The following is a 25,990-nucleotide window of genomic DNA, read 5'->3' as shown; positions in this document are numbered from 1 at the left end:
CCGTCCTCCTCAGGACATTATGAAATGCCCTCCCACCCTTGAAGTTTCCCCTGGCTGAGGGAAAGGACAATGGAGGTTTTCCTTCGAGTCTCAGCTGCTTGTGGGTAAGGCTGTCTTGGGAACCTGAGCAGGAAGGGGGTGGTCATTAGGATAAAATTAGGGCATTCCTGGGTCCTCCCGCTGCCGGAACCAGAATTTCCCCTTGACTCCTAACAAAGGTACATGCATGCTTTGGAGAACAAAACGTGGCTATTAAGAGAGTCCTTAAAAATCAGAAAGATGCCTTTCCCGGTGATTTTTTTCTCAAATTTGACTTCCTGACCTCTTACATTGCCAAACATGATGGTGATGATGACTCATTGCCTTCATCGATGAGGATGAGGATGTGGATGGTGGTGATGAGGATGGTGGCGATGCTAGTGTCTTACCATCTCATACAGAACAAAATCCTCACCATGATCCCGCCCACCATCCCCTCTCTGAATGTGTCTCTGTCCCTCCACTTCCTCTCTAGCCCTCTTCCAGCCTCAGGGCATTCTTGCTGTTCCTTGCTTCTGCGCAGATGCTCTGGGCCCAGGGCCTTTGATCCTCCCACCTAGAAAGCCCTCCCCTCCAATCTGTGGTTTTCTCCCTCACAGGTCAAGTGCCTTCCCTTGACCCCCTTATGTGACCTAACCCCCACTCTGTCCTCTATGCATCTATTATTCCTCTCCTGACATTACTGTTAGTGCTCCATCTCCCCCAGTAGATACAAGTTTCATGAGAGCAGGGATTTTTTGTCTGTTATTTTCACTGATGTGTCATTAGGCCCTACCCTGGGCATAGGAGCTACTTAATAATCTGTTAAGTGCATGAAGTAATGCATGGGTTCTAAGTCTCAGATCTGAATTCATGCTCTAGCTGTGTGGGTCAGTACACAGCTAGAGCATTTGTGATCTTGGCCAAGTCAATTGCTCTCTCTGCTCCTCACTTTCTTTTTTTAATATATTTTATTGATTTTTTTACAGAGGGGAAGGAAGAGGGATAGAGAATTAGAAACATCGATGAGAGAGAAGCATGGGTCAGCTGCCTCTTGCACATCCCCTACTGGGGATGTGCCCAAAACCAAGGTACATGCCCTTGACCGGAATCAAACCACTGAGCCAAACTGGTTTCAGCTCTGCTCCTCACTTTTGCCGTCATCCAGTGAGGATGCTAAAACCTACCTTTGCATCAACAGGTTATCATTCTGCTCAAATGAAATAACATAACCATGGTAGATGGATTTCATACTTGCTTTCACTTTGCCCCTTGCTGAGGGCTTTTCAATGGATTAATCAGCAGTGGTCTGCAAACCTCGGCTCTCGAGCCACATGCAGCTGTGAGCTACGGTTTGCCGCTCTGTTGACGAATGAGTTTGCCGACCACTGGATTAATGCCTTGAACACTCACAACTGCCCTAGGAAGGCACCATTCTTAGCCGCCCTTTATAGATGAGGACAGGACATAGGCAGGCTAGCGAACTTGCCCACATTAGTTAAGGGGTAGAGCTCGGATTCAAACTCATGTGGTCTAACACTAAAAAGTCACACACGCCCTGGCTGGTGTGGCTCAGTTGGTTGGAGCATCTTTCCGAATCCCAGAAGGTGGCAGGTTCCATTCCCAGTCAGGGCACATACCCTGTATATCCTGTTTCAGGTTGGATCCCAGGTCAGGGTGTATGGGACCGATTGATGATGTTTTCTCTCTCTTTCTCCTTCTCTCTTCCTGTCTCTGAAATCAATTAAAAACAAACAAAAAACAGCACTGTTATTCCAAACACTTTGTAAACTGTGAATCACTCCTGTTGATATATATATATATATATATATATATATATATATATATATATATATATATATATATGGTGTTCGCCTTATTTTGGATATTACATTACTGGAACATTTAGGAATGTAGGCTTTATCAGTTTATTTTTCCTTTGTTTTTATATTTATTTTGACATGCTTTTATGTCTTTATCTCTCCCTTCCCTGCCTGCTATGTCCACACACACACACTCACAGGAATATTATGATTTCTGATGAACAGAAGGCGCCTTTGCATCTGCCCATGGTCTCCTGTGCTCTGTATGGTGGGTGGTGGGTGGTTCCTTTGGGCAGCGCACCCTGACCCAGTGGCCTGGCCTTCACTGCGACGCCAGGCGTGGCTCCCGAGCAGATCTCCTGTCCTGGAACAGGCCGCTGAGGGAGCCTGCAGACTCAAAGCCTCTTTTGTCCGGGAGGTGAGCCCGAACCGGTGGAACAGACCTCCGCCCCGAGATGCCAGCCAAGGGAGTCCCCGAGCCCACGGGGCCCTCGGCGCTAAAGCACAGCCTGTGCGGGCAATCCACAGGAAGCAGTTCTTGCTGACGGCAGGCCCCGGGCCGCCTGCCAGGCCTGTGCCAGCCGCAGGGCAGCTGGAAGAGACACGGGGTGAAGGCGGGGCAGGGGCCGTGGGCTTTGCTGACAGATGCTGCAAAGGGCATGGAGAAGACTGGGGAAGGTGGAAGCACGAGGGCGGCCCTGAGCGGACCCATCTCTGCGCATTGGAACACGAGTCACCTCAGATAAGCCACCTGCTGCAGGATGAAGGGTGGCCGGCCTGGGTTTGGGTCTGAGCTGACGTAATTACCAGGAGGTCATGCCGGGCAGAGTCCCTCTGCCTCCCTGGGCCTCACCGGGGTCTCACCGGGCCTCACCTGGGACATCTGCACAGTAGGTGTCATTTGTTCAATGATATTACTGAGCACCGTGCTGTGCGCCAGGCACTGGCTGAGGTGCTGGGATAGAGCTGTGAAGGGAACAGACACACGCTTGCCCCCTGGCGCCTCCGATCTAGAGAGAGATGGCCAATTAAGCATTTAATTGTGACGGATGTAAATATTTATGTCCCACACGGGGATGAGGACTATGGGGGAAGGTTACACAGGAAATGGGGCTTTGGGTACAGTGGGTGCTTTGCAGGAAGGCGCCTCTGGGGGCGCCATGGAGCAGAGGGCTGAGTGCCAGGAGGGAGCCTGGAAGGGCTCAGAGGCTGGGGACTGAAGGCTGGAGCTTTTCAGTGTGTTTCACAATGGAAAGGAGGCCAGAGGAGTCAAAATGGGGTGCACAGGGACGGTGGGGGGCGATATGAGGAGGTCATCCGAGTCTTACATCATGTGACACCTATAGGCCATGCAGGGCTCAGATTTTCTGTATTTAGTACTTTATTATTATTATTGCTATTTATCTTTCTGCCAGACTCTGAAAGAACTTAAAACTGAAGGAAATCACAGTCCGTGCAGAATGCAGATTTCTAAAAGGAATTCATCCATGCACAGTTTCCTTCCTCAGGGATTAGGGTGGAATTTTGATGATAATTTGCTGGAGAACTCAGGAATGCCCTAACCCTCCCTTGACAATCACCGTCATCACTACCCCTGTTCCAGGTTCCTAAGGCAGCTGAAAACACGGGAGGAATTGCAAGTGAGAATCGAAATACCATTAAGGCTAGCTGGTCTCAGCCCCCGGCCCCCCGAGCAGGGTCCCCGCTAACGCTGTCCTGAGTCCCTCTGTGTAGGCTCCAGACCAAAGCAAGGCCACCTCGGACCCTCCTGGAGGCCAGAATCACCTTTGCAGGTGTTACGGAATATGTGGCTCCTGTTACTACAGGATTCCCAGATATGATTATGGAAAGAGAGCAGGACACCGGGGCCTCCTGAGGATCAGGGTTTAGTGGCCAACTCACACGAGAGGGAGTGGCAGAGACAAGAATGGATGCTGGGGTTCTCTTCTCTGAGGAGCCCCAAGGAGGAGGAAGGAAGTTAGATGTAACACTTAGCTCAGCAGACACTCTTGGGGGCCAGACTCGCACGTGGTTGCCTGGCTTGTCATCCCACCGTGACCCTGCCCACTGGTGAATGTGGCACCCAGATGACCTGACCATGGGTTATCAGTGTCTCTGGGTAGGGCAGAGGGTCAGAAATAGAAACAGGGACTACTACAGGCTGCCCTCCTTCTCCTAACAGCAACTCCGTGTTTGTCTGTCTGTCTTTCTCCTCCTGCAAAATATAAGGAGTGTCTGAGGCCATGGAGAGGAGCACACTCCAAGGGTTAAGGGTGCAGTTTGGACAGATAGGTCACTACTAACTGACAGGAACGTCCAGTGTCTTATCAGCCCCCCTGGAACTCCAGAGCAGTCTGCCTGCCGGTATCTTGCCTTTCTCGGGAACTCTGGACAGCTTCTCTCTGCGTGGAAACTCTCCTTCGGCAGCATCACGGTCAAGGCCGATGAGAGCGACCACCACCACATTCCTTCCCGTGCATTTTTTGTTTCTTCTGCTCATTCCAATCAGTCTTCCGATGTCAAGTACCCATTTCCGTTTCTTCCTCGTTGGCCTGTTGGCCTAATAGCATCCTTCAATTTATTAGAATCATGATGACTGCAGGCACCATTTCCCATTCTGTCATCAACGTCATCATCATCATCATCATCATCGCAAATGTACTTATTAGCAACTAAGCATGAATATCCCAAGTTTTCAGTAATGTTATCTGCTTGGCATTCCATACGTGCCAGGTGCCAGTTGCAGTGAGAATGCGGTGAAAGATGCTGCAGGGAAGTGAATGCTTTCCGTCCTGTCCTGTGTGTGTGTGTGTGTGTGTGTGTGCATGCATGTACATTCTGGTGGAACTGGACTTGTTTAATTATAAACAGGTGCTTATATCTCCTGACCTAGAGTCTGGAGAACAGATTTTCTTAGTGGGTTTGATTCCAACCCTATCTAGCACGGACAACAGGCCCTGGAACTTGGAAAATGCTGCAGAAATATTTGTGGTTAAATCTCTAATCACTTCCCTCCTCTGCAGCCTGTAGTGTTTCCCAGGGGCCTCCCAGAGAAGTCTACGCCCGAGCCCCTGGCATCCGTGAAAATGATACTCAGAGGGGATTTACAGATGTGATTGTGATTATGGCCCATTTCCTTTAAATTTTTCTTTATGTCCCTTCCTCTTGTTCTTCTGGGACTTCAGTTACACACATATTAGACTGTTGGATGTTGTCTCATAGCTCACTGAGGTGTGTTTGTATTTTTGTTGTTGTTTTTCTTTTGTTTGTGTGGTGATTTTTAAAAAAATATATTTTATTGATTTTTTACAGAGAGGAAGAGAGAGGGATAGAGAGTTAGAAACATCGAGGAGAGAGAATCATCGATCAGCTGCCTCCTGCACACCCCCCACCGGGGATGTGACACCGGGGATGTGCCCGCAACCAAGGTACATGACCTTGACCGGAATCGAACCTGAGACCCTTCAGTCCACAGGCTGATGCTCTATCCACTGAGCCAAACCGGTTTTGGCATGTGTGGTGTGTTTTTTTTTTTTTTCTTAGTATTTTATTCCTGGGATTTATGTTCTATAGGTTGTATTGTTTTCTCTCATTGTTAATTCCATACAGTGCTTTTTCCATTTAAGATACTATATTTTTATCTCGAAGTTTCACTTTTTTATTTAAAATATTTTTTAATTTTTCCCCTTATTGTGGTAATATTTTTTCTTCTGCATTGTTGAGAATGTGGGGCATATTTGTAATAGTTGTTTTAGTCAACTTCCTAATTTTTAACTTTTATTTTTGCTTCCCCCACCATGTGTCTTATTTATGGTTCTGTCCTTATTGATTGATTTCTCTTTCTTATGGGTGATATGTTCCTGCTCCATTGCATGCCTGGTAACTTATTTATGACTGAATACCATACATGTTCCATATTAGCTGCTGGACTTTGTTGTATTCCTTTAAATAGTGCTGTACTTTGTTCTGAGATGCAGTTAAGTGTCTTGGAATAAAATCGACACCTTCAGGGAGTGCTTTTAAACTTTTCTTAAGGCATATCTTCATTTATCATCCCAAGTGCCCGAGTCTAAGAGGTCCCCAGGACATGATTCTCAAATTTCAAAACTAGGACTGAGTTTTTGAGAAGCAGGACTTTCTGATTTAAAACTTAGAAAGCTCCTAGCAAACTAGAACAGATTAAACATCCTAGATCTAGAGGGTGCTATGGTCCAGGGCTAACTGAGTCCCATGACTACATTTTGAGGACACCACTCCTATTATAATGTCTTTACTGCAACTGGGAGAGCATAACTGTGCCCAGCCTGTGAGAGTTCTGGAGCGTGCGAGTCTGCTGGGTTTTGGTGGTTCCTTCCTACGCGCATGCTCAGATAAGCACTTAGGACTTGCAGACCTCCCTGGAGGTCTTTTTCTGTGCGTGTCCATCTCCTCCTATGTCCTCTCCTGCACATTCTAGCCGTCTTGACCTCTCTGACCTCTAGTCTCAGACTCCTCAGCTCAGTGAGACTGTCCAGCCTATTGGTATTCTCCCACGCTGCTCTACTGCCTGAAAACTGCCTCCAGGCAGTCAGCCGAGTAATCATGGGGATCATTCCATCTGTTTCCTTTTTGCAGGGATCATAGTTCTGCCATGCCTGCTGTCCACTGGCTGAAGACTGTTCCTTAATATATTTTGTCTGGTTTTCTAGTTAAATGAGAGTGTAAACATAGTCCCTGTTAATGAATTGTAGCCATAAGCAGTCCTTTCTTTTTATATTTTACTAGAGGCCCGGTGCACACATTCATGCACTTGGGGAGGGAGGGTCCCTCAGCCCAGCCTGCGCCCTCTCACAGTCTGGGAGCCTCAGGGGATGTCCAACTGACGGCTTAGGCCTGCTCCTTCTTTGAACTCTGACACCTTTGCATGTAATACTGAAATTGCATTTAATTTCCAAAATTACTGAACTTTTATTCCCAGGACTGTCATAACAAATTACCACAAACTTGGTGGCTTAAAACAACATAATGCATTCTCTCACAGTTCTGGAGGCGAGAGCTCTGAAATCAAGGTGTGGCCGGTGGGCACTCCCTCTGGGAGCTCCGGTGAGGGTCCTTTCTTGCCTCTTCCAACTGCTAGTGCATCCTGGACTTCCTTGGCTTGTAGCGCCAGCTTCTGCTCACACCAAGGCCTTCTTTCCTGGGTCTTTCTCTCCCCTTCTCTTCCTTTGTAAGGACTTGTCATTGGATTTAGGGCCCACCTTCATCCAGGATGATCTTCTATTTTTTTAAAAAAATATTTTTATTTATTTCAGAGAGATAGAAACATCAATGATGAGACAGAATCATTGATCAGCTGCCTCCAGCACACTCCCTCCTGGGGATCGAGCCCGCAACCTGGGCGTGTGTCCCAACCAGGAATCGAACTGTGATCTTCTGGTTTATGGGTCGATGCTCAACCACTGAGTCACACTGGCTGGGCCAGGATGATCTCCTCTTGAAATCCTTAATTACCTCTGCAAAGACGGTTTCCAATAAAGGTACCATTTGCGGGTGTCACTGGTTAGGGTTTGTACATATTTGTGGGGAGAGTATACAGTTCAACCCATTGCAGACTCTAGGGGAGCTCTGAAGCGCTTCACATTGGCTGCTCTCTAAGTTCCTATCAGGAGAGCTACCCTGCAGCCCAGGCATTGACCTCCTATAAATACCCAAACGCCGTGATTGGGAAATAACTCCAGACACCCGGTCTGAGCAAGATGAACGTCTAACGTGTATGCCAAGCCCGAGTGTGTTTTCTGTCCAAGTATCTTTCTTTGCCTTTGGGTCTTTGCCATCTTGAGTCAGAAAGTGCTATCATCCAAGATTCTGATTCACTCCCTTCCTGTATCTACTTGGTGCCCAGCTTGCTATCCCATGTTGCAACTTTGTGCTAACCCCCTTTTCTCCACAAACTCAAGCACCCACTTCTCATGCTAATGCTTCTTTGTAATCCTGCCAGTGAAGTCTCTTCAACATGATGGGACTGCATTTTTAAGGCATTAGACTTAATAACCAGGTCGTTACCACTGTTTACTAACCGGGGCTCATTAATAGGGCCCTGTGCTTTTCACCTGACCGCAGCCTAATGAGGTTATTAATTAGGGCAAGAGACATAAGCGCTCTGGGTTTGCTCTAAGGCCAACTGGGGAGATGGCTCGGTCTTAGATCATAACTTCGGTTAAAATGTTTCCAAGAGCATACATTTCATTCTCCATGAGATGATATTTCTCTTCCGTGTCAACTCTTTTTTCTCTTTAAACGGGTTGCTTTTAGGTCCGTAAAATTCCCCACTGTAATCCACCTAACGCCTCATTGAACTCAGCAGCAGAGGCCGTGGGGGGCAGCAATTGAAAGCACTGGTTGCAGCCAGGCAGCCTGGATCTATATCCTGGCTCTGCTGCTTCCTGCGTGACATTGGGCATGTTAATTTCATTTCTGGCTCATTTAAAAAAAAAATCTGGGCAAGGGTGAGGATTAAGTGGATGTAAAATACTTAGGTCGGTATCTGGCACACAGTGAGTATCTTATACATGGGAGCAGTTATTTTTAAAAATGTATTAAATCCAAAGAAATCGCTTTTGCTGTCTGCTATGTAAAAGGCGTGGTGTAATACTCTGGTTTTTCTAGGATGGGGTTACAGGTTGCACTCTGTCTCCCTGAAATTTGTATGTTGACATTCCAACCCCTCAAACCTCAAAACGTGGCCTTCTTTGGAGATAGGGTTTTTTTCAGAAGTAATCAAGTTAAAATGAGGTCATGCAGCGGGTTCCAATCCAGTAGGAGGGCTGTCCTTAGATAAAGGGGAACTTGGATACACGGACATGTGTAGAAGGAAGACGAGGTGATGAAACTTGGGAAGAAGGTGGCCATCTGCAAGCCAGGGAGAGAGGCAAGCACATCCTCACAGCCCTCGGGAAGAACCAACCCTACTGACACCTTGATTTTGGACTTCTAGCCTCCAGAACTGAGAAAAGAAATTTCTGCTTTTAAGCCGCCTAGTGGTGATACTTGGTTATGACAACTGTAGGAAAGGAATCCAAATGGTCATGACACACATCGCTGCCTGCTAGGAGGGATGTATTCCATAGAGCTCTGGTTGCAAGCAACAGAAATTCAATAAATCTTGCTTAAGCAAACAGTAAAACAAAGATGAACTTATAATGATACAGAGGCATCTCATAAAATCCAAGGGCAGGATTGCAGCTGGCGCATAATGTCGACAGTATTCCCCATCTCACCCTGGCTGGGTGGCACCTCATCCAGTTACCAAAAGGTTGTGGGTTAGATTTCCTGTCAGGGTGCATACTAAGTTGCAGGTTTGATGCCCAGTCAGGGCATTAATGGGAGGCAACCCCCTGTTCTTCCCTTCCCTTCCCTTGCTTTCCCTCCCTTGTTCTCTCTTTTTTCCTCTCCTCCCCTCCCCTCTCCTTTTCTCCCCTTTCCTTCCTCCTTCCCCTCCCTTCCCTTCTCCTCCCCCCTCTGCCTTTGGCCCTCTCCCCCTCCACCCTGTTTTTTTGTGCTTCCCTAATCCAGATGGCAGAAAACATGGTCCCCATTTGCAGTTGGATTTGTGTATTAAAGATACAGCCCTCCTAGAGAGGAACTACATGGATGGCTCAGCAGATTCCAATTCTAATGGAAGGGCATCATATTCCCGCCCTGGGTCAGGTGCCAGCACCACCAGCTGGGACCAGGGGAACAGTACTTCAGTGCACAGTCAGGGCGCTCCTAAGGTAACCAGGACCTAAAAAGGGAACCAGTGGCAGGTAACCCAAAGAGAAGGGCTCCCTTAACAGTGATGCACGCTCACCTGGCTCCAGCACCCACCACAGCCTTGCAGGAAGCTGCAGGAGCCTAGGGGAGAGGTCATGCCGACAGCATGTGGCCTCTTCTCATCCTGGAGTTAGAGTGGCTTCTTTCACCTTCGAGCAGGTAGAAATTAGTAATGGTTGAAAGCATGAGTCTTTAACCCTTTGCACTCCGCTGTCCCCTCTCAGGGGACATCGGAATTCTAGCATATCACTCGGATGTCCCCTCTCAGGTGGGACATTGCAGTTTATTAGTGATTACGGGGAATTGAGTTAATTCAACGCATGTTTCCGCCGCAAAGTAGCGTTGAGTAGCTGGTAGCCAATGTCCAGAATGGTTCGGAATGCAAAGGGTTAAAATATATATATATGTGTGTGTGTGTGTGTGTGTATGTGTGTGTATATTGATTTCAGAGACGAAGAAAGAGGGAGAGGGAGAGAGAGAGATAGAAACATCAACGATGAGAATCATTGACCGGCTCGGCTGCCTCTTGCATGCCCCCTACTGGGGATTGAGCCCACAACCTGGGCATGTGCCCTGACCTGGGAATGGGACCATGACCTCTTGGTTCATAAATTGATGCTCAACCACTGAGCCACACTGGCCGGGCGAGAAAACACGGTTCTTTGAATCAGAGATGCATGGTTCCAATCCAACTTTGCCTTTTATGAATTATGTTGCCTTGGCCATGTTCCCATGCCTCTCGGCACCTCAGCTTCCTCATCTTTCAACCACGGAAGTAAACAATATTGCCAGCTTCCTACGTTTTGAGTGAGCTGTACATGGTTCCTTGGCAACATAGAAGTACCCAATCAATGTTGGCCATCCTTAGCATTATTCATGTCTGCTGAATCCTTCTTTGTTTTTCACTTTCTCCTTCAGGCCGAGTTCTCAGAGTTGAACCTCGCTGCTTACGTTACCGGAGGCTGCATGGTGGACATGCAGGTCGTGAGAAATGGTACCAAGGTGGTGAGGTAAGGAGGACCAAGATTGGGGGCCCCTTCACCTGTGGGGGACTCCTCACAGAGCCAGCCCCTCCGTCTAGTGGCCAGGCCTCACTTCTGAGCTGCTGTGCGTTCATGCGTAGAATGTCTGCCCTCCTGGTGTCAGGTGTTGTTGCCATAGAAACGACAAGTGGCACAAACAATATGGGGAGTAAACGGTGTGCCCTGGCAGGAACCATGGGCTTGGGGAGAAAGGCTGCGTTCCGTCCCTGGCTTTGTGGCTCTGTTTTGGGTGTGTTTTCTAAGTCTCTTACCCCCTGAATTCTCATCGGTGGCATCATAATGACAGCACTGAAGTAGGAGGTAGGTCTGTGAGAGCATCCTCTTAATTCTAAAGTGCAGCGCAAATGTTAACGGCTTATTTTAATGAGCTACGTCCTGCTTCCAGCAGTATGGCAGACGGAATGCCCCTCCCAGGACATCAGACCTAAAATTGCAGGAGCTGATATTTTCCAAGAAATCTGTTTATAATGTATGCTAAGCTGGAAGGGGAGCAAGGGGATTCTTGAAAAGCCCAGAAATGTCAAGAAAGTGGCAATGCACAGGAGAGAGAAGTGGTTGTGCTAATATAGTCCCATCTAGTGAAGTACCCAGAGGAGGGTGCTCACTAAGTCTTGTGAGGCTTTCGATGCAGAAGAAATAGGACTCAGATTGGGGTAAGTGGAGAAAACAGGAAGAACTTGGAGGAAAATGTGGCATTTATTCTGAGTCTTGTCAAATGGTGGGATGTGGGAGTTCTATGCATTCCAAGGGTAGGAAACAGTCTTTGTAAATGCAAACAGGAAAGAAAAAAAAAGAAAAAAAAGAATGTGTCTGGGAGATTATTACAATTCAGCTAATCCAGCCATCATTTACCGAATGCCAGCCTTGCACTGAGGAAGACATTAGGTGGCTTCCTAGTTCCAGTGATGGTGGACTAGGTTACTTGGACTAACTCTTCCACCAAAACCAACTTGAGGACTGGATTTAAATAAAAATAATCTTCAAAGCCTTCAAGGGGTTGGCACGACCAAGAATTACTCAGAAGAGAACAATGGGGAAATGGAGGCCCAAAGAGAGAAATGAGTATGAAAGCTACCTTTTTCCCAAAAGTCTTTCTAAGTCTGACAAGTGTTACAATTGGTTTTGATCACCAATCAGGGCAAGGGAGACAGAGACCAGCACCCAGGGACACTCAAGGTGGGGAATGTGATGACAGACCCTCCCCACAATAAGCTGAGACCCAAAGGACTGCACCTTCAAGGTGAATGTGAATTACAAGTTGATGAACCCTCACAAGTTATTGCAGTTTGAACTACAGTTGTATTGGTTTTCCAGGGACTCTCAAGCATAGTTATCCCAGACATTTCAGAAATCAAAGCTGTCTTGTGTAAAGCAAGGCACTTTTAGCCTAGGCCTCAAATGATCATTCACTTGATTTGTTTTATACAATAGCTAGCACAGAGTCAAAGATAAGCAGACACAGACACCATGAATGAGAAAAAACAGAACAATGGACGATAGAAAGAAGCTCTTTTATCTCAGGTACTGGAATTATAAATCATACATATATTAATATGTATGATTTTAAAATCATACATATTAAGGGGAAAAAATCAGGTTTGAAGATATATGCAGGGAATAAGGAGCTATAAAAAGTGACGCAACTGCCCACCAGTGTGGCTCAGTGGTTGAGGGTTGACCTATGAACCAGGAGGTCACGGTTCAATTCCAGGTCAGGGCACATGCCCAGGTTTCGGGCTTGATTCTCAGGAGGGGGAATGAAGGAGACAGCCGATCAGTGGTTCTCTCGCATCATTGATGTTTCTATCTCCCCCTCTCTCTCCCTTCTTCTCTTAAATCAATAAAAATATATATTTTTTTAAAAAGAAGTGACACAACCAATTTAAAAAAAACCACACAAATAGAACTTCTAGGAATACAGTATAACCCACGTCATTGGATGTGTTGTTTTTAACAGCATATTAAACACCACTGAGAAGGGGTTAATATATTGAAATGTAGAGCTAAAGAAATTATCCCAAATAAAGAGAAAAAAGATCGGAAATCTAGAAGATATGGTTTGGTCATGTGAGAGGATCTAACATTGATTGAAGCAGAGTCTCAGACAGAGAGGGAGAATGGAGCAAAGGCAATATTTTAAGAAACTATGGCTCAACATCCTTTTTAAAAATATATTTTATTACTTTTTTACGGAGGAAAGGGAGAAGAATAGAGAGTTAGAAACATTGATGAGAGAGAAACATCGATCAGCTGCCTCTTGCACATTCCCTACTGGGGATGTGCCTGCAACCAACGTATATGCCCTTGACCGGAATTGAACCTGGGATCCTTGAGTCCGCAGGCCAATGTGCTATCCACTGAGCCAAACCAATTAGGACTGGCTCAACATCTTTCAGAAAGATACCAAAACACCAAAGACAGAAGCACAACAGATTTAAAGGAGAATAAATAAAAAGAATACCAAGGTACCAAGACACAACAGTGCAGTGATTCTCAACCTTTCTAATGCCTCGACCCTTTAATACAGTTCTTCATGTTGTGGTGAACCCCAACCATAAAATTACTTTCGTTGCTACCTCATAACTGTAATTTTGCTACTGTTATGAATTGTAATGTAAATATCTGTGTTTTCCCATGGTCTTAGGCGACCCTGCTAGCTGCTCTCAACCTGTGTAAGTGCAGAAAGGTGAAGGGCGATAGTACCGTAGTAGCCAGATTCAAAAAGGCAGCTGCTCTGATTGGACTAACAGACTAACATCAGCTCCCAGGCGGCAGCGGGGAGAGTATCTTCAGGGGCCAAAAGAAAATAATGGCCAACCTATAACCACATCCTCGGCGACACCTCTTTTATGAATGAAGGCAAAATAGAAACATTTACAAGCGAACACCCTCAGTGAGGGAAATTGTCAAGTATAAGCTTTAGGCAAAAAGAAAAGAAAAAAATCCCAGAATAACCTAAAGCATCAAGAAGGAAGAAGAGCCAAGGAGGTAAATGTTAATAAATGCTTCCTTCAGAATAATGATGATGTCTTATAAAGGATTAAAATATGAGAGATTAAAATGTACATCAGTGAGTTAGTAGGGATGGGGGTAAATTTAGATGTTCTGAGGCCGTGGTATTGTCAGGGAGGAAAGTCAATGTATTGATTAAAAACAAGCTTTGAGAAGTCAAAGATGAACTATTAGGCACGTATTCTTAACATTTGTCCTGCCTTCGCAGCTTTGGCTCAGTGGCTAGAGTGTCGGCATGTGGGCTGGAGGGTTGCAGGTTTGATTCCGGTCAAGGGCACATACCTTATTAGTTGAAGGCTCTATTCCTGGCTCTGGTTGGAGAGCGTGTGGGATGCAATAAATCAACATGTCTCTTCTCTTTCTCACTTCGATGTTTCCCTTTCTGTCTCTCTTCCTCCCTTCCACTCTCTCTAAAAATCAATGGGAAAATATCTTTAGGTGAGGATTAACAACAATAAAAAAAAGATGAATCGTGTAATTTCTAAAAAAAAAAAAAAAAAAAAAAAAAGTAGTACTTAGCCCTGGCTGGTTTTGCTCAATCCAGTTTTGCTCAGTGGTTAGAGTGTTGGCCTATGGCACCGAAGGGTCTCAGGTTTGGTTCCAGGTCAAGGGCATGTACCTCTGTTGCAGGTTCCCCAACCCCTGTAGAGGCGCATGCAGGAGGCGACCAATTGATGTGTCTCTCTTTCTCTCCCCCCCCCTCCTCCCTTCACTCTCTCTGGAAATCAATGGAAAAAATATCCTCAAGTGAGGATTAAAAATAAATGTAGTACTTACTAAAACGTACAAGAGAAAAAAATATAAATAAAAAAGTCAAGAAAGGAAGAATACCAGCATAGAGCAAGTGTTACAAATAAAACAAGATGGTAGACTTAAATCCAAATAAGTCATCAGTTGATATCACTGTGAATGGCTTGTGCAGCAGTCCTAGTTATTAAAATATTGAACTCTTTCTATACAAGTTGACCATTGGCTTCTGCCCTGAGCCCTCACCCCACGGATGGGCATGGCCATTGGATTACTTTTCAGTCTCCCAGGTCACCACACTCCTGTCTCCCAGTTTCTGTCCTTGTTCCTCCCATGGTCAGAGGATGCCCAAAATTGTTGGGAAGACACGGGCTTAGAAGCAGTGGTCAGATCCCAAGAGCAGGTGCTCTGTTCCTTCTGTCCCTTCATGGCTGCAGATCCCCTAAGCTGCCCTCTCATGGCCACAGGTGAGAACTGCAACCTCCACAAGGTCCCCCGTGAGTTGTTAGTCTATCGCCAGATCAGTAACTACATTAAATGTAAATGGACTAAATGCTCTGATTTACAGAGCATCTGCAGCAAGATTGCCAGAGTAGATTTGTGAAAAATCCAACTATATTTCATTCAAGAGACTCATCCAAAACAGAAGAATATAGAAATTTTGAAAGGGAAAGGATTAAAAAATAGATATACCATATAACTAACTACTTACTATGGGGCTAAAGAAAGCTAGCCAAGGGAGCTGTGTTAATATTGTGGGTAAAATCAGACTTCCAGATGAAAAGCATTACTCAGGAAAAGGAAAAAATCCACGAGAAGAAAGGATTCATGCGCCCAGAAGGGACCATTTTAAAGGTATAAGCACCAAATAAAAATGCCACAAATTGTACTTCATCAGTTGGCAAAACTATGATGAGCAATACAGAGTGCACCGCCGTGGAAGATTTTGTGAGAATGGTGCTACCTATATACATTCATTTACTTCTCACAGCAGCTCATTTTGCACGTAAGAATATTAAAAACAACAACAACAACAACCTAAAATGCAAAATTTCAGAATCTGTCTATGTCCCTATTTGGGATTATTTGTGTTTATGCTCTTCCCCCTCTCTGGGAAAGGGATTGTACTGTCTTTTTCTGTAATGTGTAGGAACCAGAACATCCATCCCCTGAGTCCTCCCCTTTGTCAGCAGGTGAGAATCACGAGGGAATCGTTCAGAATCCTGATGCTCAGGCAGCATGTCAGGCCAGTTAACGGGAATCGGTGAGGGCAGGGTTTGGACCTCCGTGGTGTTGCGGCTCCCGGGTGGTTCCCATGGGCAGTCTGGTGAGAGACCTCGCAGAGTGGGCCCTGCCCTGGGGTGGACAGACAAGGCCAGGAGCCTGCTCGTGTGCTGCCTGAACGAGAAACACCCACCAAGTAGACATCTCTACACCTCATGGCGGACATGACATCCATCTTCTAAATTGACAGAATTGTTGGCAAAAATATGTTTGCTACAGTGTCCCAGGCGTTTCCTAACCAGCCAGCAGCCCAGCATTTGGGAAGGGCAGGCTTCGAAGACAGTTGTTATGGGTTGAATTGTGTCCCACTCAAAAGAAGTGTTAAAGTCCTAACTCCTGGAACCTCACAGGTCACCTTATGTGGAAATAGGGTTGTTGCCCGTGGAATTAGTTAAGATGAGGTCATACTGGAGTCGAGTGGGCCCTTGATCCAGCACAACTGGTGTCCTCATCAGAGAAGGGAAGTTTGGCCACAGACACAGGGACATGGCGTGTGAAGATGGAGGCAGAGATGGAAGTGCTACATCTCCAAGCCAAGAGCGCCGAGGATGGCCATCAGCCCGGGAGCGGTTCTCAGCCTGGGGGTCCCTGCTGTAGAGCCTAAGACCATCGGAAAATAGAGATTTTACATTACAATTCATAACAGTAGGAAAATTACAGTTATGAAGTAGCAACAAAAATAATTTTATGGTTGGGGGTCACCACAGCATGAAGAACTGTATCAAAGGGTCGCGGCATTAGAAAGGTTGAGAACCACTGCTTTAAGCCATCCAGGCCGGGGTCCTTGGTGATGGCAGCTCTAGAAAATGGATACAGCAGTGCCTCTCCCCACATACAAGCTCCTGGGAGCTTGTTGAAGTGCAGATCCTAGGCCAGCAGGACTTCAGGGAGGACCTGAGGCTCTGACTTTCCCACAAGCCCCCAGAGGAAGCGGTGCTGCAGGCTCTGCAGACTCCAGTGTGAGCAGTAAGAGTGAACTAGCTCCTCCCCCCACCCCCCCATACCCTTCCCTTTCCATGCCGCTGTGGAAGCCCGGCCTGAGGAGTCAGGACTGCGGAGGCAGTGAGTGCGGGCACAGCCTGAGCCCTCGGATCAGGGCTCCCTGGGGCAGTTTAGATTTCTGCTGTCCAGGCCCTGAAGGTGCTTGCGGTCTCAGCCAGACAACCTGCTTTGGCAAGTCCCAGGTTATAGACCTGTGAGAACAGGCACTCCAGCCAGGTGCCCTCTGCCTGATTCACAGGGTGCCCTGTGGGTGGGGAGTCAGTAGGATCTCCCTCAGGCATACGGTGTGGTGCCAAGTCCTCTCTGTGGTCTCCCAAAGTCAGGGTGTTGAACGCGGCTCTTGACTCCCAAGACATTCGTTCCAAGAGACCCTCAGCACATCCCAGGGTGCGAGGTGAGCCAGGCCTCCGTCCCCAAAAGGCTTGCTCTCGGGGCGCGCCTCCAGGGGAGGAGACCAGGTGTCGTGGTACACCAGACCAAGCCTGATTTTCTCCAGCATCTGTTCCTTCTGTTTTGGGGAGCACTGCCTCAATGTCCCCTGGGGTGACTGACCCCTCTTCAACTTGCTGTCTGTGGGGTGTCCAGAGCGGAGGGCGCATGAGCAGTCCTGGAATCAGAAGAGCACACTGGGCTGCTAGCCAGGCTCCATAGCAAGGCTGTTGCTGAGGTTTCTGGGTGAGACATGCACGCTGCCGGGCTGCTGAGCTGGTGGCCGGGACTGCTGGGGGGCATCTCTGTTCCTCTGAGAGGGAATGGCCTGCTGAGGTGAGGTCAAGGTCAAGGGAAACATAGCCAGGGCCCTGGGTCCAGACTCATCTCCAAATCTCAGCACCCTCTGGCCCCCTTCTCCCACCACCACACACATTTCTCTCCGAGGAAGCCAGCTGGAATCGCACCTACAGAATTCACGAATTCTTGTTTATTTAACAAACCCTCCATAGCATTTCCTACGTGCCAGGCACTGTTCCAAGCACTTAACACGTATCGACTCATTTCATCCCTTCAACAACCCTGTAGAGTATATACAGTCATAATCCACATTTTCTAGATAAGGAGGCTGAAGCGCCAGCAAGTTGGGTAATGGAATCAAGGTCTCCAGCCAGAAAGTGGCAAGGCGAGGACTCAGGCCTGGATTCTGACCCTGAGCCGGTGTGTAGTACCACTGCCCTGCACTGCCTCTGTGAGGAGGGGGCGCTATTTCCTGGCCAAAGCTGCTTAAAGAGGCAGTGAGCTCCTCATTATGAGTGGGAAGCAGAACTATGCTAACAACTTGGTAGAAAAATATTGAAGGGGTCCAAGCATGTGACTTTTAAGTGGTGGGAATTTAGTGAAATGAAAGAACATTAATTAGTAACATAAAATATAAAACTCATTGGTAAAAGGAAGTATTTGGCCAGATTAAGAATACTCCAGTACTTTAATAATGGTATTTAATCACTTTTAACTCTAGTATGAAGGTTAATAGACAAAGATGTTCAAAATTACTGTAGCTGTCATAATTTTTAAACCCATACACAATATAAAAAGATGTAAACTGTGATGTGAATAACACAAAATGTAGGGAGGGGGAAGTAAAAGAGTAGAGTTTTTATAAGTGGTCTAAGTTGTTATCAGCTTCAAATTGACTGTGATAACTATAAGGTGTTGTATGTAAGCCTCGTGGTAACCATAACGCAAAAACCAATGGTAGATACACAGAACCAGAAAAGAGATTCAGAGCATACCACTACAGAAAATCAAAGGGACACAGCAAGGGAGAAATAAAGAAAAAAGGAACTACAAACTAGCCAGAAAACAGTGAACAACATGACAATAGTAAGTCCATTCTTATTGATAATACTTTAAAGATAAATGGATTCAATTCTCTAATCGAAAGACACCCAGTGGCGGAAGGAATTTAAAAAAAAAATCTAACAATATTCTGCCTACAAGACACGCACTTTCGCTTTAAAGACACGCAGAGCCTGAGCGTGGAGGGAGGGGAAAGATGCACATGGAAACCAAAAGAGCAGGGGTAGCGACACATTCCTCAGACAAGACAGAGTTTTAGTAGAAAACAGTAACGATAGACTATGAAGGACAGTATGTGACGATAAAAGTGTCAACTCACCAAGGTATATAATCATTACAAATATATACGGACCAAACATCACAGCACCTCAGTATATATAAAGCAAACATTAACAAATCTGGAAGGAGAGAGAGCAATGCAACAATACTCGAGAACTTCAATACCGACTTCCAACAATGGGTAAGTCATACAGACAGAAAATCAAGAACAAAACGTTGGCCTTGAACTACACTTCATTCTAGTGGACCTAACAGACTTAGCAGAACATGTCTTCCATCCAAGGGCAGAAGAATAAACATTGTCAAGTGCACACGGAACGTTCCCTGGGATAGATCAGATGCTCGAGCTCAGCAAGTTATAACAGCTTTAAGAAGATAGAAATCATATTATGTATCTTTTCAAACCACAGTTGTATGGAACTAGAAATAAATGACAGGAGAAACACTAAACTTTAAGGAAAAAGGTTTATGTGAGGTGATGAATATGTTAACTTGATTGTGGTAATTATGTCATAATGAATACATATATCAAAACATGTTGTACATCTCAATGCATAACAAAACATCTCATGTACCATAAATATATGTAATTTTTATTTGCCAATCATAAAATCAGTAAACCCAGCAGTAGGGGGAGAGAAAGTGGTAGCACTTGGATTTGAACTCAGGCCCCTGAGTATATGCCAAGTGAATGATCAACTGTCTTTAAATTCTGAGACTTTTGTTATTCTCTTCCTGGCATTACCCCTGTGCCCTCTGTGGCTTCTGATCCTGTTGAACCCACCCCAGGCTGGCATGAGTGGACCCTGAGATTGTACAGAAAGGGGCAGGAGGTAGCGATTTCTCCAGGGTGCTGAGTGTGGCTCAGGATCACCCCAGGTTTTAGGAAGTCAGTATTGCTCTTAAATCTCTACTGCTCAGACCTGAGAGTCTACCTCTCGAAGCCTCCATTTCTTTATCTATAAAAGACAATCATATTACTTTGTATAGTTCTCGTAAGGATTAAATGAGATATTATGCATGAGAAGTTTGTTCCTTCATTCCACAAATATTGATTAAGGGTCTACTCTGTTCCAGACTCCATTCCAGATTTGGGAAATTTTTATCAGACAGGGGCTTAGGCAGAAAACAGAATTCACCCCCACACACATGGTTTAAATAGAGATCTAAGGAAGGAACCACTCACAGAGGACCATGAGGGTTGGCCGCTAAGGGAGCAGGAGGCAGCCAGTATCTAACTACAGCAAGCAGCAGGAAGCCATGGCTTCCTACTGGGGGGAAGAGAGGAATGGAAGTAGAATGACTAGACTTACTCCAGGAGGTTTCATCTAGACTTGAAGGGGGAGAGGGGCTGGGACTCAGTTGAAGTCCTAATTGTGGACGAACTCAGCTACCTCCAGAGTCAGGGCACAGAAGCAGGCGGGCACCAACCTGTCCTGCCTTCCTTGGCCGTGCCAAGCAGAGAGCAGTGAGCCAGAGAGCTGGGTTGCTGCTGTCCACAGAGGCCTGCCTCCTGGGGCCCAGAGCAAGGCAGAGGGGAGTAGGTGGGGGCAAAAGGACAATAAAGAACATTACTCTCTCAGGAAATCCAGAACAGACGAAGTGCCCGTTCCAGTTCAGATTCTCAGTATGGCTTTGTAACGTATTCCATTCGAGTTGCTGAAATCGTCAGTAATTGCCGTAGTTACATTGATAGCACCACTTACTCTGGTTTCTGTCCGACACCCAAACTCGGGGTTGCCTGCTCACCAGCTTGAGCTGCGAACAGCCTCCTAGATGCCCAGGTTCTCAGGTTGCAAAATTCCATTGAGGAAGCCGAGCAGGGGCCACTCCCGGGGGGCACATGAAGATTCATGCTTAGTGGTGGCTGCCGCCACTCTGGGCCCGCGTTCAAGCCTGATTCCACAATGGAGCGATGAAAGGGGCAGCCTAATGCACCCAGACGGATGGGATTCAAAACACAGGACAGGAGGAACCAAGAATGAGAAACACCCAAGAGGCATTACGCAAATCCTGATCTCAGTCTCCAGCATTAGGCAACCCCACGTTACAGGCACGCGTTCAAACCACAGCGGCCAGTGCTGCGCCCCCACTCATTACAAGGTCAGACCTCGAGAGGATTGAGAAGAGGGAGCCAGGAAGCCTAAGGAACCCAAGACCTTGAGGAAAGGCATCAAAGACTCAGTACACACTCCCTCTCCCCCAGGACCACCCCAGACGTACTGTCTCCAGGGAGCGTGTTTGGGACAAGATGGAAATGCTTGGGCTGTCCCAGAGAAGAGGAGATTTTATTCAATCTTAGAGGCCTAGAGTTATGAGAGTCCCTTAGAGTTCCCTAGGCGTCCCCATTTTGCAGATGGGAAAATTGAGGCCTGGGGGGGGACTGTCCAGATCCTCCTAGCTCCAGAGGTCCTGAGCGAGGAGCAGTTCTCAGGGTTTCTGATCTCTGTCCTGGGACCTCTCAAACATCCCACCAAAGAGTGTTCTTTGATCTTACTCTTTATTGCATGTATTTTCGCCCAGTCTTCTGAGCATCCCGAATTTGGAATTTTCAAATTATATTCATTCATTCAACAGGTATCTATGGAGCACCTTCAGAGTGCCAGCCAGTCGGGCAGCTATTACGGTTTCTGCTCTGCATTCTTGGCCTGTGTCTGTTTGGGAAAAGTGCTCCCTGTAGCTCTTCTAAATGGTTAACACCCCCACTGAGCTTCTCCTACTTTCCGTCCTTTCCTTCATTAAAGATGGGCCAGAGGATACAGCAGTGGGCAACACAGACAATGGCCCTTGTGGAGCTGAGATTTAAGTTGCAGAAAACGCACAGCGGACAAGTGAGCAAACATGCATCCTAATGGCAGGTCGTGAGAAATGGTCGAAGCCAAAGAGGAGATGGACAGGCTGGGATTCGAGACAGTGGGGTGAGCAGAGGAGGCCTCTCTGAGCAGAAACCGAATGAAAGTGAGCAGAGTGAGCCCTGGGAATTTGGGGAAGTGTCTCTCTCTTTCTCTCTCTTCTTCTCTCTCTCTCTCTCTCTCCCCTTAGAGGGGATGTGCACTCAGGTGAGGGGCAGCTTTGGGGCCAGAAGAGGCAGAGAAGAGCCCAGCTGGTGTGGCTCAGTAATTAAGCGTTCATGAACCAGGAGGTCAGGGTTCGATTCGCAGTCAGGGCACGTGCCTGGGTTGCAGGCTTGATCCCCAGTTGGGGGCGTGCAGGAGGTAGCCGATCAATGGTTCTCTCTCATCATTTGTGTTTCTTTCTCTCCTTCTCCCTGCCTCAGAAATCAATACTATACACATCCACACATATTAGTTAATTTTTTTTTTTTTTTTTTTTAAGAAGAGGCAGAGTAGCAAGGCAAAGATCTTCCTTGGCTTGGCACACTCCAGTCCATCAGAGTCCTGTTTCCACACCCTCTTCTCTGCCTCTCCCCTACAGGTGAATTTCCCCCACTCCTTTGTTCTTGCAAGCATCTGGGACGTGCCAGATAGGTGGGGCAGCTTTGTGGCCCAGAGCCCACATGAGGGGCAGGGCCGACTGCCCAGGGTGGGTCTGGCTCTGCCTTCCACAAGCTGTGAGGCCCTGGACCAGTCCCTCTACCTTTCTGGCTCTTGGCTTTTCCATCTGTAAAGTGGGAACAAGTAGCCCTTACTTCCGAGTGAGATGTATGAAGTAGGTGAGTGAGTCTGGCTGACAGTCTTCGCACCTGTTTTTCCTTCTTCCTGAAACACTCCCACTTCCTTCAGATTTCTGATCAGATGTCTCCTCCTCAGGGAGATCTTCTTGCCAGACCCTACTATCCTTGCTCTTAAGGCCCAACTGTGCATTTTTCTCTTCAAGCATTTATCACTGGCTGAAATTATAAATAGATGATATATCATTGATTGATTGAGAGGGGATAGATTATATAGATACATTAATATAATTTTATTATAACAACTCGAGGCCTAATGCACCCAGCAGGCATCTGGGGCCTGGGCTTCCCTTGCAGCCCGACTTTGTCTGGAAGGTTGTTCAGAAGGATGTCTGGTCTAATTAGCATATTATGCTTTTATTATTATAGATATTTATGGAAATATAAGATATGCTATTATGTAATTACTAGAGGCCTGGTGCATGGATTTGTGCACCAGTGGAGTCCCTCAGCCTGGCCTGCACCCTCTCGTAATCCTTTGGGGGATATTGGACTGTTGGTTTTAGCCCGATCCCCTGGCCTGTGGGGATCCGTCCAAAACCAGCCGTCTGACATTCCCGGAGGGATGTAGTATTGCACAAAGTGGCAGGTGGCTGGGGAGGAGCCCAAGCCCAGGCCAAGCACCGCTACCGCTCATCTTGGCCCTGCTGTGCCTGCCCCGCTGCTCGGTAGTGCTGCCACAGAGGCGGGAGAGGCTCGTGCCCCTGCAGCTGCACTCGCCAGACATGAGCCTGGCGTCTGGCACTCGTCAGTCAGCTGAGCAGCTCTCCCACTGTGGGAGTACACTGACCACCAGGGGGCATCTCCTGCATTGAGCGTCTGCCCCCTGGTGGTCAGTGTGCATCATAGCGGCTGGTCATTCAGTCACTTAGGCTTTTATATATATAGATATAGACAAGATATCTACATTAATATATATTAAATAGGATACATAAAATATAGGACATATTATACTATAGATATGCTATTATGTAATTTGTTTAGTTCCCACCACATTCCCAGCGTCGTTCACCTATTAGGTTCTCAGTAACTATTTGTTCAATGAGCGAAGGCGTTAACCAGCCCTTCACCCATGACTGGGTGTCCATGTTCTTATTGCTCTTCCTCATTGTGACTGATTCGGGAGGGGAATGGTTATTAGTTACTTCTCACATCTCCCACTAGACTGGGCCTTCCTTGCGGATTAGGTTAAGGGCTGTTTTTCCAAACTGTACCCCCACTGCCTGGTCCAGTGCCCAGGTCTTTGCTGAAAGCAGACCCTTCAAAGAAATAAGATTCCTACAACTTTGCAAAGCAGAGCACTCATGACGAGAGGCCGCCAGCGCTCGCCTGCGCCCGGTGTGGACTGCTGACCAGCACACTGCCCACCGCCTCCTCTCCCCGGCGGGGACAATGAGTCATTGAGGGTCCCGGCACAGCAGCCTCGTGGGGGGAAGGCCCCCATTTATCTGTTCACCCAGGACCTTTGCCCTCCCGAGTGCCGGAGAAAGCAGGATGCCCGGCCTTGCAGAGGTGGGGCGTGGGAACGGGAGAGAGCCGCCCGAGAAAGAGACAGGGAGAGTCTGTAAAGAAATGCCAGGCTCCGTTGCCCATGCATTCCAGCCAACAGGCCAGCGCAGACCTGCCAACTCCCCCGGGAGAGGGAGCGGCACTCCGACAAGAAAACACTGCGGCTTCTGGTTCCCAGGATCAGAGGTGGATGGAGGAGACCTGTGGGGCCACCGCGCACCCCTCCGCTCCTGCCCACCTTCCCTGCTCTAGCCAGGTCAGGGATGGCCCCAGCCCTGGGCCCCACATCCTGGTCCTCGCTCTCCCACCTGGGACTCGCCTCCCACCTGACACAATCCATTGGGTGGTTGGGGGAAATGGCCCCAGTGCCCGAGTCACCATCTGGCTTTGGCGTCCTGGCCTTCTTCTCTCGCTCAGAAGCAGCCACCTTTGCTAAAAGGCCAGTGGGTCCTGGGACTTCCTACGGGCAGGTGATTTTATCCCCTTTGGAAAGAAACGAGGGTGGCCTTCTGAGAAGGACAAGGCCTTGTGCGAGGTCACACAGCTCACGAGTGGATGCGTGGGGTTCAGGCTCCCGTGATTTGACATCATACTGCCCTTCTCCTGGTTGTCACGGCTTCATATGGGAGAAAACACCACTGGTGTCAACGATCCTGGGTTCAAATCTTGACTCCTCATGGTTTACATGACTGCACAAGTAACCACACCTCCTGATTCTCAGGTTTATTCGTTGTAAAGTGAGAATAGTGGCTGTTTTGAGCTCTGAAAGGGAGAACATCTGCAGGTGCCTGACACACCGTGGGTGCTCCCTCCCCGCCCGCCCCCTCCCACCCCTCCCACCCCCGCTCTGCCCTGTCCTCACCCTTCCTGGTGGAAGCAGAAGGGAGGAGACCGTCCTGGGCTCGCTCCCACCCCAGCAACCCGGTGGAGCGATCCATGACAAGTTGCTAAACTGTTTTTCAACGCTGTTTCTTCATTGAAGCATCCGCTTCCCAGGCTTGGGAATCCACCAGCTCAGTGGATTTCACTCTTTTTCATGAGCGTAAATAATTTAGAAACCCCCTGCCCTGCCTTTAAACTGTGGGTGCTTAGATCTTAATCTCATCAAGTCTGATTCCTGGGTGGGGCATGTTGTTCAGATTCCAAGACCAGGAGTCCAAGGACCCCCTTTAAAAACCACTACACAGCCCAGCCTGTGTTGCTCAGTGGTTGAGCATCGACCTACTAACCAGGAGGTTGTGGTTTGATTCCCAGTCAGGGCACATGCGCTGGCTGCGGGCTCAATCCCCAGTCCGGGGACGTGCTGGAGGCAGTTGATCAATGATTCTGTCTCATCATTGATGTTTCTCTCTCTCCCTCTCCCTTCCTCTCTGAAATCAGTAAAAAATATATTTAAAAAACTGAAAACCATGGCACAAGGAGCTGCAGACAGACAACCAGAACACAGGGCAATTTGTTCTTTTAATGTGACCTTCATAGTTTTAACACAGATGTGGGAATTTTGCAGCAGGCGTAAACAGATCCATTTGAACCTGCCTCTGGGTACGAGAGGTTCGGTTTGGTTCTGGCTCTCCCAGGGCTGACTGTGGGGCCACGGAACGGCCACTGTGTCCTTTCTGAGTCCATTTTCTCATTTGTAAATGAGGGCGGCAGTCCTCCTTCCTAGGACAGCTGAATGCATCGCAACAGGTTTTGTGCATTTGGTGCAAGTTTTGTACCTAAACGTATGCATGCCATATACTTGGTACTGTCTGACGTAATGTGTCCATGTTAGGGGTCATGTGAAGATAAACACTTCATTCTGGGACATTTCTTTATTTTAATAACACATAACATGTCTGCTGTTAAACCTGTGTCCTGGCATTCAGGACTCTGTCCCTTTACCGTCTGTAGTGTTTATACTGAGGGCAGCCAGGTGTCTGCGGAAAAAGTTAGGCCTCGGACAATCAGCCCTTCCATCAGCTTCCGGGAGCGGACCATTGCTCCCATCCGTGGGGTAT

At 47.5% G+C, this 25,990-nt stretch overlaps 1 protein-coding gene across 4 annotated transcripts in view; it reads left to right on the top strand.

Annotated features, from left to right (window-relative positions):
* Positions 1-25,990, top strand: part of SYN3 (synapsin III) — a 367,243-nt gene that overhangs the window by 64,851 nt on the left and 276,402 nt on the right. For all 4 annotated transcript variants that reach the window (XM_084880168.1, XM_084880169.1, XM_084880171.1 and 1 more), the window contains one exon: positions 10,551-10,642. In XM_084880168.1, coding sequence (XP_084736294.1) covers positions 10,551-10,642 — 92 coding nt within the window. The remainder of the gene's footprint in view (positions 1-10,550; positions 10,643-25,990) is intronic.

Source organism: Pipistrellus hanaki (genome assembly GCF_964339955.1).
Source record: "Pipistrellus hanaki genome assembly, chromosome: 3".
NCBI lineage: Eukaryota > Metazoa > Chordata > Mammalia > Chiroptera > Vespertilionidae > Pipistrellus > Pipistrellus hanaki.
Note: the sequence above shows the minus strand (reverse complement) of the source record. Positions and strands in the feature narration are given on the sequence as shown.